General features: G+C 35.8%; 2 protein-coding genes across 2 annotated transcripts; both read right to left on the bottom strand.

The window, feature by feature from the left end:
* Window positions 1–580: 580 nt before the first annotated feature.
* Window positions 581–1,531, bottom strand: LOC311628424 (olfactory receptor 52A5-like; the record flags this gene model as incomplete). The annotated part of the gene is made up of 1 exon (XM_084895664.1): window positions 581–1,531. One exon carries the CDS (start codon window positions 1,529–1,531, stop codon window positions 581–583), a length of 951 nt encoding a protein of 316 aa, XP_084751790.1.
* A 13,423-nt stretch (window positions 1,532–14,954) lies between these two features.
* Window positions 14,955–15,899, bottom strand: LOC311628423 (olfactory receptor 52A5-like; the record flags this gene model as incomplete). The annotated part of the gene is made up of 1 exon (XM_084895663.1): window positions 14,955–15,899. One exon carries the CDS (start codon window positions 15,897–15,899, stop codon window positions 14,955–14,957), a length of 945 nt encoding a protein of 314 aa, XP_084751789.1.
* Window positions 15,900–18,628: the final 2,729 nt, after the last annotated feature.

The raw sequence follows: 18,628 nt of genomic DNA, 5'->3' as shown, positions 1-18,628 counted from the left end.
ATAAAAATTATGATTCTTCTGTCTCTTATGGCATCTATTGATAAATTTGTTCCATATCCATAAAAATTTGAAATTATTTAAATACTATTTAGAGCCTTAGTGTCTTGAATGCAAACTTTTTTTTTTAGCACACAATGACCTTGAGAAAACACAGAATCTTTCTAAGAACAATGGTTTCTCTGAGTGTTATTTATCTATACTAATAAAAGGGTAATATGCTAATTAGACTGGATCAACCAGACATCTTCCAGATGTCCAACTTCCTTCCTGACAAAGCCACAGTGGCAGGGGCCAAGAAAGAGGCAGTTAGGGATTATCAGGCCAGCAGGGGAGCAAGCAGTTAGGGGTCAGATCAGGCAAGAAGGCAGATAGAGGTGGTTAGGAGTGATCAGGCTGGCAGACAGAGGCAGTTAGGAGCCAGAGGTCCTAGACTGTGAAGGGAATGTCTGACTGCCTGTTTAGGCCTAATCTGGACTACTGGATTAGAGAGGGTGCAGGCCAGGCTGAGAGACCAACTACCCCTATGCATGAACTTCAAGTACCAGGCCTCTAGTATGATATAAAATAATAAATAAAAAAATCAAAAAGAATCCATAGAATGGAAAATCATAGACACTTGATCTCTTATCTGTTTGGTCTTCACACCATACACAATAGGATTGAGCAATGGTGGGACAAGCAGGTATAGATTGGACAGAAGAATATGAATGTAAGGTGGAATGTGGAAGCCAAATCTGTGTGTAAAAAAGGAGAAGAAAGCCAGGAGATAAAACTCAAGAAAGACACAAATGTGAGCAATGCAGGTGTTAAAGGCTTTAAGCCTGGCTTCCTTCTGAGGCAGACTGAAGACAGTTATAAATATTTTAATGTAGGATAGTGTGATGAATGTTATATCAAAGCCAAGTATACTGAAAGCCACAAACAAACCATAGATCTTGTTGATTCTAATATCTTCTGCTGCCAATTTCACGATGGCCATGTGCTCACAGTATGAATGGGAGACCACAGTGGTCCAGTAATACTTCAACCGGCATTTGATGAGGATGAGACATGGAGCCACAAGAAGGGCTCCTCTGAGTGTCACTGCAACCCCAATCTGAGTGAGAAGTTGGTGGGTAAAAATGGTTGCATGTCTCAGAGGATTACAGATTGCCACATAGCGGTCCAGGGCCATGGCCAACAGAATACCTGACTCAATGGACTGCAAGGTGTGAATAAGCCACATCTGCAAGAGACAGGCATCAAAGTGTATCTTTGGCAGATGAAACCAGAATATTCCTAGCATTTTGGGCAGGATGCAGGTGCTGAGAGCAATGTCTGTGGCTCCAAGCATTGCCAGGAGGAGATACATGGGCTCGTGGAGGCTGCGCTCAGATTTGATGATGACCAGGATCAGAGAATTCCCAAACAGAGCGATGATGTACATGGCACAGAAAGGGATGCCAATCCAGCACTGAACCGACTCCAGACCAGGGATCCCCACCAGTATCAGCACCGAGGGCATGAAGACTGTGCCATTGAGCTTGAACATGATGGCTTAAAACTCCCTGCTTTGGAGCTTCTGATTCAAGGCAGTGTGGGTTGAGTATCTCTCTTCTGTTTTCTGTTCCAACCTAGATTTCTGCAAAATCTTAAATATTTACCTAATAGAATAAGAGCCAAAAATTAAAATGTGCTAAGGTTGTTTATTAGGAAAATGTTTATTATCACAATTAGATCAATTAATAATATATATATTTTCATATGTATACAAAAACCGATATTGTTCAATATTATTTTGGTAGATAAGTAAGAAAACAATAAAAAGCAAAAACATAGAATGTCAAATATACTCTGCAATATTAAATAGGTAATTATTTGTTCAGTTTATAATTTCTGATAAAAATAAATAACAGTTTTTAATATATTTTTACAAGCACCTTTGGATACTATTAAACAACTAAATTGCCTGTGTGTTGCCATTATTTGGCTATGGAAGTGGTAGTTCAGTATTCAAATACGCATTTGCTGGCAGTTCTCATATTTAAGAATTTGGTACAAGTCCTTAAATGTTTACTTTTCTCTGACATATTGAAATTAGGCACACAACTAATACAAATTAAGGTCAATATGCTTTTATTAGGTATCTTCTATAGATGGGGCTCTATGCAGGGTCTGAATAAACAAACAGTAAAGCTATAGAACTTTCCAGAAAATGAGGCTGAACTCATTTGACTATTTTGCACTTTAATTTTACATGAGAATATTTGGTCTTATGATTACACTATATCATGCTTCCTGAGTCTATGTTTCAAAGCTAATAAGGATCTTGCTGTGTGATAAAAAAAATTTTATTTATATTTGCAATAACTTTTTGGTCATTTTTCTAAATCAATTTAAGTCTACTCCAAGAGCCTCTACTCAGAAAGGCTACACCAAGGCAAGAAGTATATAAATGAACAAAAATTATCCCCTAGTTTCTTCAATTTCAACAAAAATATGAATCTACTAGTAAGTTGGCATGTATATTTTTGTAATAGAACATTAAATGCACATATATGCAAATATCAGATGGTTTAAGATGATTTCAGTTTTGAAGAATCAATACATTGAAAATCTCACTTCTCTACTGTTGTAAGCAATTAAGTGATTACTGAGTAATCCAGAATTCAGATTATATGTAATCACTAATTAGTAGTCTTCCTAGCAGTTTAGCTCTCATATATTCCCTGAATTTATATGGACAAGGCCTACTTCTTAACTCTCTGGATTGATGTAATTATTCTATTTGTGACCCTTGCCATTCCTCTCACTAACTCTTACCTCCTAATCCTGACTATCAATTACCATCTCATCACAAACACACACACACACACACACACACACACACACACACACACACACACACACATCAGTATTTAGAAAATTAGTCCAGTCAGGCTCATTTCAATTATCAGTAACATGTACTGATTTTTTGCTTCTCTCCAAAGCGAACCAAAAAAATTTCGGTTTCCAGATAAATGGTCTCGACCATATTGAATTTTTGACACTTGCTGATCACTTTCTTTGATGGTCTCTATTAACTGTGACAAAGCCAGAATTGGTCCATGATCACACTATACACCATCTGAAGGAAACTTTCTTCTGAGGATGACTTAATACCAAAGAGAAAGCTGGTTTCTACTCTGATGAAGATTTATAGTCACCTAGTATCCTAGAATCATATACTTGGCAAAAGCTCAACAGCCTTATGATTCATATTGTTCTTTAAAGAACATTTACTTCTGACCACTTGGCTTTGTGTGCAATCAATTCCACCAAGAGCTACACATTTGAGGAGCCAGTTTCTGTTTTTATATAATAGTTTAGAGAGATCTATTAAATGACTATCCTCCAAAAGTCCTCCTAGCAATCTGTAATTCCACACAGTTTGGTGTTCACTTTTTACTTATGTTGGGTGGTCACAGACTCTCTTCAATAGGGTTGTGTAAATTTTTTTCAGGCATCATGGACATCCAATTGTAAATGAGCCAAAAATGTGGTCTTCTCTTAACTTCATAAAGCTATAAATTCAAAAGGTTATTTGTTTGCTTGTTTTTCTGAATCACCACTCATCTTTGCTAGTGAAAGAATACATCAAGCTCTCTAGCCATTTACCTCTCTCTTGTTAATTCTTATTTTCTGTTCCTCAGACCTTCAAGTGAGACCCATATTCCCTTAGTTATTATTGCTGCCTGATTCACATTCTTTTCTAACTTTTATTCATTATAACACATTAACTACTCCTTGACTACCTTACACAATTCCCTTGTTCCTTTAATTATCTACCACCACGTGTCTGAAAACCTCATATCAAAATCTATGCATTTATTTCATTCAACAAATTAACTAAAATCATTAGAAAAATATAACAATTCTGGAAAGGTTGCCACTAAAAATTATGCAACTCTGAGTTCCATGGCTGATTTCTAGTTATTTCCATTCATAAATTACTCCTTTTTCATTCTATAATAATTTATCCCCAGCAGCTATAAGGTATTTGTTATAATTTTACTAACTCTCATTTTTCTCTCTCTCTACCATTCTATAACCCAATTGGAACAGAGTCTCTTCCAGCTAATTTCCCTAATTAAGTTTTGATATCTACTTATGATGATTTCCTACTCCTACTCTAGACATGTATTGCTCCACCTTCCCCCCAAAAAATCCCCAGCATTTTCATCATGCACTCATTTATTAGTTATTTCCTTTGTGATAAAATATGTTTCAGTTTTAAACACGTTTTCTTATAACAGATGCTGTCATTTTTTCTTGCTAATATTCTCTATGCCATTTTAATTGCCTCTATAATCTGGAGTGATAATTTGCAGTGTTTTGTTAATCAGTTTAAGAATTTTTTCAATCCATTGCCATAAGCCTTTGCATCCACATCTTTTTAAACTTATTATTCTGAAAAAAATAAAAATGAAATTCTATCCAAACAAAATGAACAGTTTAAAGGTCTCTTCTAAGTTGATATTAGTGAGGAGCTCTACATAATTTTCTTTATAAAATTCATGTTCTGAGTCTATAATCACACTTTATCCTGTTTTTGTTCCCATATCAAAACAACTCCCTTTGTTGCTCTATCTGACTCCCTTTTACACTGATTCTGTGAATTCCATTGAGGACTGTGTTCCTCTCCATGGTTCTCTTTACACTCATTTTATATATCCCCTGCCCAGCAGTGTTGCCTCGTTCATAGTGTCACTCACCACTGGGTAAGAATAAATAAATATTGCCTCTACATAAATCTAACCTGAACACAGCACACATACACAAACTGCCTTTTAAACAGTTCCACCTTGGTAAAGTGTCTCTAGTTCCGGGAGCAGGGACGAGTAGTAAAAACATTTCCTTCTGTATAAAGAACCTCCTAATGTTCTAGACAAAAAAAATTTTCTGTCCTCAATATATGACTATTAAATGCACCTACTTGAAATCAATATTTTATTTTATCTATAACTGTTTAATATTAAAAAAAAACACATAAAACTTAGTGCAGATGCAAATTCACTTGCCCTATTTTCAGGTATATATCTGCGTGGAGGAGTGTGGAAATTAGTAAGAGTGAAGAATGAGTCTAAGATAAATGCTGAGATACTGAGTATCTTAACATATAAGCTTCCTCTGTTTATCTATCAGTACTATATTCAAATACTCACCTCAGTCAGGAGATATACTTGCCATAGTTGAAGATCTAAAGAGATTCACCATTGATGACAAGGAAAACAAATGATGGAAGTGCTCACCAGACCAAGAGGAGCTTAGTGCTACTTGTTTACCCTCTCATGTCTTAGGTGAAGTCCTCACAACCTAAGTATCATTCTCCTTTTAGCATTTCATATGAGTGACCCCTCATGCATAATTATAGGGTGCAATTTCCCACAGTCCCCATGGATCCTTTCTAACATTTCTCTGTGTAGACCTCAGCAATGCTTAGAAAAACATACTCACAAGTTCAATTCTTCAGTCTTTTTATGTACCTATGTTGACATGCTAATGTAGCTATACATTCTTATAAAGAAACTGTTTTCAATGAGACAAATAGAGAACAAATATAATGTCAGTCATTAAGACTATTATGCAACTCTCCTGAGGAATGGAGTTAATAGAGAACATGTCATATACAATATAATATTTTTCCACCTTTCAATGGCTTATAAAAATGAATGTACAAATATTGGGGAATAGAAGCAAATATTAATTCCAATACCTAATTCCCAGTATATTCAGAGGCTCATGATTTAACTTCATGAAGCTGAAAAAAAGAAATGAAAGTAGAGAACCCTCCCTAATAGGAGATAAACCAAATATTTTTTGAGATACCTATTTAGACTCCATTGATTTTTTTCCTGATTAAAACTGTAAACAACTTTCCTATTTTTATAGAAATAATTATTCTTAGAACTGTTAAACTGTAATATATAGGTAAGAAAGTGAAGGAAATATAGAATCAAGTAAGTGAAGTTCAGGCCATGGTTCTGTTTGATTATTATATTTAGGCAAAATTTTGTGTAAATGAAAAATAAAATATAACTTTTTAATATTTTGGTAAGATACTATTTAAATGTAGATGAGGAAAACTAAGAAAACTAAGTGATAAGTGGTTTTATTCAAAATGTCCAAGATTGCCCAGCTGGTGTGGCTCAGTGATTGAGCCCCGACCTATGAACTAGGAGGTCACAGTTCTATTCCTGGTCAAGGTATATGCCTGGGTTGTGTGCTCCATCCCCAGGGTCCTGCAAGAGGTAGCTTGGCAGCTGTTTAATGATTTCCTGTCATCATTGATGTCTCTCTCTCTCTCTCTCTCTCTCTCTCTCTCTCTCTCTCTCTCTCTCTCTCTCTCTTCCTCTCCCTTTCCCTCTCCCTCTCCCTCTCCCTCCCTCCTTGAAATCTATAAAATAGATTTAAATTTTTTTCAAAATTATGCTATCTTAATGCACAGGACAACCCAGTTGAGGCAATGGGTACAATTTCAGGGCTAGCAATATTATTCTTGTGGGTGTTGTAAAATTAGCAAATATACTGTGGATTTTGGAGAACTAGAGTTGTTAAAACCTTGCAGAAAATTGGTAGTGTTCAGCATTAACAGAGTACACTGTTGGTGAAGTTGTGCTTTTTCAATAAGACTCACATAATTTTTTTATACAGCACTGAGAACACAAAGGTAATTCATATGGTGTCTCTATTTTCAAGGCAGTTCCATCAACTTTGAGATGATACAGTCACAAAGAAAGTTTATGATATTAAGGTGCTAAATCTAATAATAGTAGCTCCTATGGTAAACTCAAGATCACTGGAATGGAATTTGAAAATCTTTCAAAGCCTTTCTACCTTAAGAGAAAGGCAGAAATATCAATGATAGGAGAGAATCATTGATCAACTGACTCTTGCACAACCTACACTGGGGATCATGCCCAGGCATGTGCCCTGACCAGAAATCAAACTATGACCTCCTGGTTCATAGGTCAACACTCAACAACTGAGCCACACCAGTTGTGCAGAACTTGCTATTATTGAAAAATATTTTCTTATATATCAGATCTTATTAAAAAGTGTTAAAACTTACCATTTTATACCTACTTCACTTTTTCAATTCAAAGTCCAATTGGTATTTATATTATATAATAGGTCTATTTATGTCCTTTTAATATGCTATGTAAATATTTTGTGGAAAACAAATAATTATAAATACATGTAAATGGATAAATTATAAATTGACTTAATGTACAATTTATCACCACAAAGTAAAGACTTTAGAGCCATAATGAAAAAGATTATAATGAGTATGATCATAAACAATTATAGATATAATTTTACTTTGTATATATCAAATTCTAACGCTTTATACTATTTCCTATGCAGTGTCATCAATGACCTTAATTTTATAAAAAAATTTAAATTCTTTATTATTGAAAGTATTACATATGTCTTCTTTTCCCACATTGATCTCTTCATGGTCACTACCACCCCCAGCACATTCTCTAGCCCTCCCTACTTTCTGTGTCCATTGGTTATGCTTAAATGCCTGCATACAAGTCCTTTGGTTGCTCTCTTACCCCTATCCTCAGCCTCTCCAGCCTTCCCTCAGAAGCTGGATAGTCTGTTCGATGTTTCTGTTTCTGGATCAACTTTGTTCATCAATGTATATTGTTCATTATATCCCACATATGTGTGAGAGCATGTGATATTTATCTTTCACCACCTGGCTTATTTCAGTTAGCACAGTGGTCAGCCAACCATGGCTCTTGAGCCACATGCAGCTCTTTTGTCCCTTGAGTGTGGCTCTTCCGCAAAATACCATGGCCTGGGCAAGTCTATTTTGAAGAAGTGGCATTAGAAGAAGTCTAAGTTTAAAAAATTTGGCTCTCAAAAGAAATTTCAATCATTATATGTTGATATTTGGCTCTCTTGACTAATGAGTTTGCCGACCACTGACAGCCTATTGCTCTCCAGCTCCATCCATGCTGATGCAAATGGTAAGAGTTCTTTCTTTTTTTACAGCAGTGTAGTATTACATTGTATAGATGTACCACCATTTTTCAATCCACTCATCTGTTGAAGGGCACTTAGGCTGTTTCCAAATCTTAGTTATAACAAATTGTGCTGCTATGAACATAGGGGTGCATATATTCTTTTTGATTGGTGTTTCTGATTTCTTGAGATATATTCCTAGAAGTGGGATTACTGGGTCAAATGGGAGTTCTGCTTTTAATTTTTTTGAGGAAGCTTCATACTATTTACCACAATAGCTGCACCAATCTGCATTCCCACCAGCAGTATATGAGGATTCCTTTTTCTCAACATCTGCCAGGTCTGATGAGCAGACCCTGAGCAATGGATAAATGATTACTTTGAGACAGGATTGCTGTGAAAGAGAGGGCTAAGGGACTGCCTGGCTAAAGTAATGAGACAGCCTTGATCACCTGCCTCTTCAGGTTTTTATTGTAATAGCAGTTTGAGATAAAGTTTATTTTTTATATACAATCATTAGGGTAAGTAATCTTGGGAGGACGCAAGTGGAATATCCTTTAAGCAAGGACACCTAAAGATTACACATAAAGATTCTAGTAAAACACCCAGGGTCACAAATTTGTTTGGAAAAGTCAAGGCAGGGTCTGCCACCTTTGGCAAGGTCCCCCAAGAAGCCCCGACCTTTTAGAGATTCCTTCTTACAGACTTTCCAATAAAGTTCCATGCTTCCCCACACACATCCTTGTCAGCACTTGTCATTTGTTGATGATAACCATTCTGACAGGTATGAGATGGCATCTCATTGTTGTTTTGATTTGCATTTTCAGGATTAGTGACTTTGAGCATGTTTTCATATACCTCTTGGCCTATGTCCTCTTTCGAAAAGTGTCTATTTAGGTCCTTTGTCCATTTTTTTTTTATTAGATTGCTTAACTTTTGTTAAGTTGTATAAATTCCCTATAAATTTTGAAGATTAAACCCTTCTCAAATATAACATTGGCAAATACGTTCTGCCATACAGTGGGCTCTCTTGTTTTGTTGATGGTTTATTTTGCTGTGCAAAAGCTTTTTATTTTGATGTAGTCCTATTTGTTCATTTTCTCCTTAGTTTCCACTGTCCAAGACCATGGTCGGCAAACTGCGGCTCTTTGGCACCTTGAGTCTGGCCTTCCACAAAATACCACTGTCTAGGCAAGTCTATTTTGAAGAAGTGGCGTTAGAAGAAGTTTAAGTTTAAAAATTTGGCTCTCAAGAGAAATTTCAATTGTTGTACTGTTGATATTTAGCTCTGTTGACTAATGAATTTGCCAATCACTGCCCTAGGAGATGATGTATCAGTAAAGATATTGTTACATGATATATCTGATATTTTGCTGCCTATGGACTCTTAAGATTTTTATGGTTTTCCATCTTAGGTTTAAGCCTTTTATCCATTTTGAGCTTATTTTTAAATATGCTCTAAATTGGTGATCTAGTTTCATTTTTTTGTTGCATGTCTCTGTCCAATTTTCCCAATACCATTTATTGAAGAGACTGTCTTGATTCCATTGTATGCTCTTTTTTCCTTTGTCAAATATTAATTGAGCATAATGGCTTGGGTCTATTTCTGGGTTCTCTGTTCTGTTTCATTGGTCTACATGTCTGTTCTTGTGCCAGTACCAGGTAGTTTTGAGAACAGTGGCTTTGTAATATACTTTGATATCTGGTATTGTGATAATCCCAACTTTGTTCTTCTTTCTCATGATTGCTTCAGTTATTTGAGGTCTTTTTTTACTCCATGTAAATTTTTGGAGAGTTTGTTCTAGGTCTGTGAAATATGCCATTGGTATTTTAATCGGGATTGCATTGAATTTATAGATCTCTTTGAGTATTATGGATATTTTAAGGATGTTGATTCTACAAATCCATGAACACAGTATGTTCTTCCACTTGTTTATATCTTTCTCTATGTCTTTTTTCAGCATCCTATAGTCTAAGTACAGGTCTTTTATCTCATTAGTTAAGTTTATTTCTAGTATCAATGGTAAATGGAATTTTTTTTTTTTGTAGTTTCTCTTTCTGTGAGTTCATTATTGGTGTATAAAAATGTAATAGATTTCTGGGTTTTAATTTTGCATCCTATTATGTTTCTGATTTCATTTAAAAAATCTAGTAGTTTTTAGCTGAAGTCTTTAGTGTTTTCTGTGTACAATATTATGTCACCTGTGAATAATGAGTTTTACTTCTTCTTTTCCAATTTGGATACTTATTATTTCTTCTTCTTATTTGATTGGTATGTCTAGCACTTTTATAATAATAAAAGCATAATATGCTAATTAGACCAGACATCCTTCCAGACATTCTTCCTTCCAGACGAAGCTGTGGCAGGTGGGGACTGAGGCAGAGGCAGCTGTCAGGGGAGCGAGGCCAAGGGCTTTGCACAAATTTTGTGTCTTGGGCCTCTAGTGTTTTATAAGAGTGGTGAAAGTGGGTATCCCTGTCTTGTTCCTCTGTTTAGAGGAAAAGGTTTTAGTATTTACCCATTGAGTATGATGTTGGCTGTAGGTTTGTCATATAAGGCTTTTATTACGTTGAGGTATGGTCCCTCTATTCCCATTTTGCTGAGAGTTTGTTTGTTTGTTTGTTTGTTTGTTTATCAACAAAGGGTGTTGGATTTTATCAATTGCTTTTTCAGTATCAATTGATATGATCATGTGGCTATTGTCTTTCAATTTGTAGTTGTTTTTTTTCATTATTTTATTAAGATATTATATGTGTACATATCTTACTATTGCCTTCCCCACCCCACTCCCCTACATGCCCTCAGCCCCTCAGAGTTTTGTGTCCATTGGTTATGCTTATATACATGCACACAAGTCTTTCGGTTGATCTCTTATCTCCCCCACCTCTCCCTAACCTTCCCGCTGTAATTTGACATTCTATTTGATACTTTACTGTCTCTGTATCTATCTTTTTGTTCAACAGTTTACAATTTCTTTATTATCCATAAATTAGTGAGATCATGTGGTATTTTTCTTTCATTGACTGGCTTATTTCACTTAACATAATGTTCTCTAATTCCATCCAGGTTGCTGCAAATGGTAAGAATTCCTTCTTTTTTATGACAGCATTGTGTAGATGTACCATAGTTTTCTGATCCAGTCATCTGCTGACGGACACCTAAGCTGTTTTCAAATCTTAGCTATTGTAAATTGTGCTGCTATGAACATAAGGGTGCATATATCCTTTTTGATTGGTATTTCTAGTTCCTTAGGATATATTTCTGTGAGTGGGATTACTGAGTCAAATAGGAGTTCCATTTTCAGTTTTTTTTGAGGAAACTCTATACTGTTCTCCACAGTGGCTGTACCAGTCTACATTCCCACCAGCAGTGCATGAGTGTTCCTTTTCTCCACATCCTCGCCAACACTTGTCATTTGTTGAGTTGTTGATGATAGCCATTCTGGCCAGTGTGAGATGGTACTGCATTGTCGTTTTGATTTGCATCTCTCGGATAATTAGTGACTTTGAGCATGTTTTCATGTGCCTTTTGGCCTTCCTTCTGTCTTCTTTTGAAAAGATTCTATTTAGGTCCGTTGCCCATTGTGTCCCTTGCCCATTCTACAGGCAGCTTATACAACTTAATAAAAGTTGTATAAGCTGCCTGTAGATTTTAGAGATTAAACCTTTATCAGTGATAACATTCGCAAATATGTTGTCCCATATAGTGAGATTTCTTGTTGTTTTGTTGATAGTTTCTTTTGCTGTAAAAAAAGCTTTTTATTTTGATGTAGTCCCATTTGTATATTTTCTCTTTAGCTTCCATTACCCAAGGGATAGTATCAGTGAAGAAGTTCTTTCAGCATATGTCTGAGATTTTGCTGCCTGTGGATGCCTCTCAATTTGTAGTTGTTCTTTTTAGTGTCTTTATCTGGTTTTGGGATTATAGTAATGCTGGCTTCATAGAAAGGGCTTGAAGTGTTCCTTCCTCTTGAATTCTTTGGAATAGTCTGAGAAGGATCAGTGTTACTTCTTTGCATATTTGCTAAATATCCCCCAGGAAGGCATCCGGACCAGAGATTTTGTTTGCTGGAAATTTTTTGATTACTGCTTCAATTTCATTGGTAATTAAATGCCTATTCAGGTTTTCTGATTCTTCCTGATTGAGTTTTGGAAGATTGTATTTTTCTAGGACTTTGTACATTTTGTCTAGGTTGTCCAGTTTTTTGGAGTAGAATTATTAGTAGTATTTTTTAACAATCCTTTGTATTTCTGTGGGGTTGGTTGTTACTTCCCCTCTTTCACTTTTTTTAATTTTGTTTATTTGGGTCCTCTATCTATGTTTCTTGATGAGCCTGGCTAGAGGTTCATCAATCTTGTTTATCCTTTCAAAGAACCAGCTATTGGTTATATTGATTTTTTGTACTGTTGTTTGTGTGTGTGTGTGTGTGTGTGTGTGTGTGTGTGTGTGTGTGTGTATGTTTTGTTTGTTTGTTTTATTTTGTTTTTTGGTCTCTATGTCATTTATTTCCTCTCTGATCTTAATTATTTCCTTTCTTCTACTTACTGTTGGCTTTTCTTATTGCTCTCTTTTCTTTTTAGTTTTTTAAGTGGTACACTTAGATAACTTATTACCAGTTTTTCTTATTTCTTGAAGTGCTGGAGGCTAAAACAGTAGCTAGCATAATAAATATGAAAAGTTTGTCAGAAAGCTTATTATTAAGGATATTATTACCTGCTGCCAAACAGCTGAGGGCAATTTCTTTAACCTGATAATCCTTTATTTTTTATAAAATCTTACCTTTGATATGAATATCTGCTTTGCTAAAGGGCAAAATGTATGAGTAAAAAGCCCTGGGTCTGGACATTCAGGGAGCTATTGCACTAGAGAGCCGGTTTCCATCTGGTTCCCCCAAGGCCTTCCAAATTCATATTTCTTATCTATTCTCTATCCATCTATGTCACAGCCCCTTCTCCAGATTCCTGAACACTTGTTGTGAAAGTCTGTGGCATTTAAGTAAGCCTATAGTGCTATGAATATCCCACTCAGGACTGCTTCCATTGTGTCCTATAGATTTTGGATTGTTGTGTTATCATTTTCATATCATTCCAGGGGGTTTTCTATTTTTTTTTTTTTTTGGCCTCTTTGATAACCCTTTCATTGTTCAATAGCATGCTATTTAGACTCCTTTTGTTTGATTGGTTTTTTTTAATCATTTTTATTGTCATTGATTTTCAATTATATGCGATTGTGATCTGAGAATATGCTTGATATAATTTCAGTATTCTTGAACTTGTAAACACGTAGCCTGTGCCCTAATATGTGGTTTATCTTTGAAAATATCTCATGTGCACTTGAGAAGAATGTATGTTCTGTGGCATTGGGATAAAATGTTTTAAAGATGTCAATTAAATTCATATGGTCTAGTAAATTATTTGGGATTGCTTTTTTTTTTTTTTTGCTGAATTTTTATCAAGAGAATTTATTCATAGATTAGAGGCCTGGTACATGAAAATTCATGCACTGGAGGAGGGTCCCTCAGCCCAGCCTGTCCCCTCTCACAGTCCAGGAGCCCTCAGGGGTGGGAAGTGACCCTGCAATCAGGGGAAGGTGATGCCCCATCACACCTCTGCTGGTGGGGGTGGGGGGAATGCTGTTTCACTCTCTGATAATCAGACAGGTCTTTCCTCCCTGACCCAGAGCTACTCTTCCACAATGGCCCAAAGTATTACTCTGTCCTTAATTGGTCAGAGATCCTTGTAGAGAGACTAATGGCATTGGATGGCAACCTGGAGTTTTTAATCAGTCTGGTTTCCAGAACATTGGGGCTGAACTGACATATCTTCCAACCCAGCCACTGTGAGCTCTTTGGGGCTATTCAGAACCTTCGTTCCCTTTGTGTAGCTCCAACTGGAGGCAGGGTGGGGCAGGCTGTATCTTGAGGCTACTGGGAGGAGCTGGCTATTCATAATAAATAAATAAATAAATAAATAAATAAATAAATAAATAAATAAATAAATAAATAAAAAATGGCTGCTTAGGTTTGGAAGTTTACAAGTGTCCCAATGCTGGATTCCTAGTCATGTCTCCCTGTCCTGCTTCCCTCCACAGCCTCTTCTCTGGCTCCACACATCTGTGCCTCTCTCTGCACCACAGTCTCAGGTAAGTGTTTATAATCGAAAGGTCCTATGAGCTGAGTTTAGCGGAAAGCAAAGACAAAACAAAGGCAAAACAACCACAAAACCGTTGGTTTCTCTCCTGCCAGCACTGCACTACTCCGGCCACCTTTCAGGCCACCTTTTCTGAATGCAGCCTTTTGCTGCTAAGGTCTTAGATTTAGATTCCCCACCTGTAAGCTGCCCTGTGACTTTTCCTCTCCACAGTTGAATGTTATACCTGTCCCCAAAGGGTGGGGCTTTGGTGCAGTGTAGCTGCCTCCTCACCCTCTCAGCCCAGTGGTTGTGTATCACTCTCTAGCCCAGAACCCCTTTGTATCATGTTCCACGTGTCCGCTGCCCTTCCTGGTTGCGAAGTGTCTTCTCAGCTATATCCAATTTGTTAATTCTAGGTGGATTATCTCCAATTTGGTCACTTTTCCAGGATGGCCCCAGAAGTAGGTGCACAGCACATTAGCCAATCCAGCCACCATTTTTCTCCTAATCATCATTTGACATTTTTAAACAGAGGCTAAAATATTAATATTTAGTTGAGCTTTTACCGAATGTACTTTACTAAAAGCTGATTTAACTACAAACATGTATTCATAATATCTTTTTTTATGTCACTTTGGCTAAACATATGTTCAAAATCTAAATTTATAACAAGATAAATTATTTATGGAATCAAATCCTTTCTGTATCTAATGAAAACCAAGAACTTAATATTTTAACATACAGTAAACTATATAAAGGACAGAATCTCACAAAAAGCTAGTGTTTCTTATGGAAATTGTTGTTATTTGAAAAAAATTAATAAGAAATCAAGAGAATGAATGAAAAATGTGGGACACTCGGTCTCTAATCTGTTTGGTCTTCACACCATACACAATGGGATTGAGCAATGGTGGGACAAGCAAGTAAAGGTTAGAAAGAAGAATGTGAATGTAAGGTGGAATGTGGAAGCCAAATCTGTGTGTAAAAAAGGAGAAGAAAGCCAGGAGATAAAACTCAAGAAAGACACAAATGTGAGCAATGCAGGTGTTAAAGGCTTTGAGCCTGGCTTCCTTCTGAGGTAGACTGAAGACAGTTATAAATATTTTAATGTAGGATAGTGTGATGAAGGTTATATCAAAGCCAAGTATACTGAAAGCCACAAACAGACCACAGATCTTGTTGATTCTAATATCTTCTGCTGCCAATTTCACGATGGCCATGTGCTCACAGTATGAATGGGAGACCACAGTGGTCCAGTAATACTTCAACCGGCATTTGATAAGGATGATACTAGGAGCCACAAAAAGGACTCCTCTGAGTGTCACCCCAACCCCAATCTGAGTGAGAAGTTGGTGGGTAAAAATGGTTGCATGTCTCAGAGGATTACAGATTGCCACATAGCGGTCCAGGGCCATGGCCAGCAGAATACCTGACTCAATGGACTGCAAGGTGTGAATAAGCCACATCTGCAAGAGACAGGCATCAAAATATATCTTTGGCAGATGAAACCAGAATATTCCTAGCATTTTGGGCAGGATGCAGGTGCTGAGAGCAATGTCTGTGGCTCCAAGCATTGCCAGGAGGAGATACATGGGCTCGTGGAGGCTGCGCTCAGATTTGATGATGACCAGGATCAGAGAATTCCCAAACAGAGCGATGATGTACATGGCACAGAAAGGGATGCCAATCCAGCACTGAACCGACTCCAGACCAGGGATCCCCACCAGTGTCAGCACCAAGGGCATGAAGACTGTGCCATTGAGCTTGAACATGATGACTTAGAACTCCCTGCTTTGGAGCTTCTGATACAGGATGTCAGTGTGGGTTCTCTCTTCTGTTTTCTGTTCCAACCTAGATTTCTGCAAAATCTGAACTGGAAAAATTTTTACCTAATGGAATAACAGCCATATATTAAAATTTGTTGTAGTTGTTTATCTAGAAAGCTTTTTATTACAATCTGGTTAATTAATAATATCTCTACTTTTCATATGTATACAAAAACTGATATTATTCAATACTATTTTATTAGAATAAATCAGTAAACATCAAAACCAAGAACATTGAATGTCAAATATATTCTCTAATATTAAATAGGTAATTATATTTTTTCAGTTTATTATTTGGTTTCTGTTTAAAATAAATAACAGGTTTAACATACTTTTACAAGCACCTTTGGATACTATAATATTAAACAACTCTGTTTCCATTTATTTGGCTATGGATGTGGTAGTTTATTATCCAAATACATATTTGCTGGCAATTCTTATATTTAAACATTGTACAATTCCTTGGACTTTTACTTTCTCTCACATATTTAAATTATGCTCACAACTAATACAAATTAAGGCCAATATCCTTTTATTCGGTATCTTCTATAGATGGGGCTCTGTGCAAGGTCTGTATAAACAAACAGTAAAGCTATAGAACTTTTCAGAAAATGAGGCTGAACCCATTTGACTTTTTTGCATTTCAATTTTACACGAGAATATATGGTCTTAGGAGTATACTATATCATGCTTCCTGAGTTTATGTTTCAAAGCTAATAGTGATCTTGCTGTGTAGTAAAAAGTATTTATTTATATTTGCAATAACTTTTTGGTCATTTTTCTAAATCAATTTAATTATACTTCAAGAGCTTCTACTCAGAAAAGCTACACCAAAGCAGATGAAGATATATGAACAAAAATTATCCCCTCCCTTCTTGAATTTCAACAAATACAAATCTAAGTCTGAATGTATATTTCTGTAAAGGGATATTAAATGCACATACATGAAAAAATAGATGGTTTCCTTTAAGATTATTTTAGTTTTGAAGAATCAATACATTGAAAAGCTCACTTCTCTGCTGTAGTAAGCAATTGTTTAAGGGATTACTGAGTATTCCAGGGTGCAGGTAATATGTAATCACTAATTAGTAGTCTTCCTAGCAGTTTAGCTCTCATATATTCCTTGAATCTACATGGACAAGAACTACTTCTTAACTCTCTGGATATTCTATTTCTGATCTTTGCTATTCCTCTCATTAACTCTTTCCTCCTAATCCTGGCTACCAGTTATCATCTCACCACACACACACACACACACACACACACACACACACACACACACACACACTATAGTATCTAGATAATTTATAGAATCAGGCTCATTTCAAGTACCAGTAATATGTACTGATTCTTCTTTCTCTTCAAAGTGAAAAGATAAATAAAATTTGGTTTTTAGGAAAATGGTCTTCTCATCTGTCCATCTTGAGTTTTTCACACTTGCTGGTCACTTTCTTTGATGGTCTCTATTATCTGTGACAGAGCCAGAGTTGGTCTGTGACCACACTATACAGGAGTCAAAACTACCTGAAGGAAGCTTTGTTCTGAGGATGAGTTAATATCAAAGAAAAAGCTGATTTCTACCCTGATGAAGATTTATTACCCTTAGTATCTTAGAATCTTATCTTTGGCAAAAACTTATGAGCATTATAATTCATATTGTTCTTTAAGAAACATTTACTTTTTATCAATTGCTTTTGTGTGCCTACACCAAGAGGTACACATCTGAGAAGTTGGTTTTTATTTTTATAAAATAGTTTTGAAAGATCTATTAAAGGACTATTTCTCCAAACTCCTCCTAGCACTCTGTAATTCCACCTAGTTTGGTGTTCATTTTTTTTACTTATGCTGTGTTGCCATAGATTCTCTTTGTTCAATAGGATTGTGCAAAATTATTTTCAGGCATCATGGACATCCAATTGTAAATGAGCCAAAATGTGGTCTACTATCAATACATTGCTCCCTTAGCCTCAAATGGTACCTCATAAATTCAAAAGGTTGTTTGTTTGTTTTTCTTAATCACCACTCATGTTTGCCAGTGAAGAAATATACCAAGCTCACTGACCATTTACCTCTCACTTATTAATTTCATTTTCAACTCTTCATAGCTTCACAGAAGTTCTTCATGTGAGACTCATATTCTCTTAGTTTATCATTGCTACCATTACTATATATTTCTGATTTACATTCTTCTCTAACTTTTTATTCATTATGATATATTAACTATCCCTTTGCCACACTATCCTTGTTTCTTTAATTATATCCCACCATGTATCTGAAAATTTCACAATATAATCTATATATTTATTTTATCCAACAAATAAACTAAATAATATTAGAAAAAACATAATTCTGGAAAGGTCTGCACTAAAATTTATGCAACTCTGAATTCTATAGCTAGTTTCCAGTTATTTCAATTAACACATACCTCCTTTTATAAAAACTCTGTAATAATGTATCTCTAGCAGCTATAAGACATTTGTTACTATTTTACTAACTCTCATTTTTTTCTCTCAATATAGAAGAAGTTTCTTTCAGGTAATTTCCCTAATTATGTTCTGATATCTATTTATCATTTCTTACTCTTATTCTAGAAATTAGATGTTTTTGGTTGTTTATCATCTTTGCCCCCAAAGCCTGCATTTTCCTTATGTACTCACTTACCAATTATTTCCTTT

The sequence above is a fragment of the Pipistrellus hanaki genome, assembly GCF_964339955.1.
Source record: "Pipistrellus hanaki genome assembly, chromosome: 9".
Taxonomy (NCBI): Eukaryota; Metazoa; Chordata; class Mammalia; order Chiroptera; family Vespertilionidae; genus Pipistrellus; species Pipistrellus hanaki.
The sequence above is the reverse complement of the archived record's forward strand: the minus strand, read 5'-3'. Positions and strand labels throughout refer to the sequence as shown.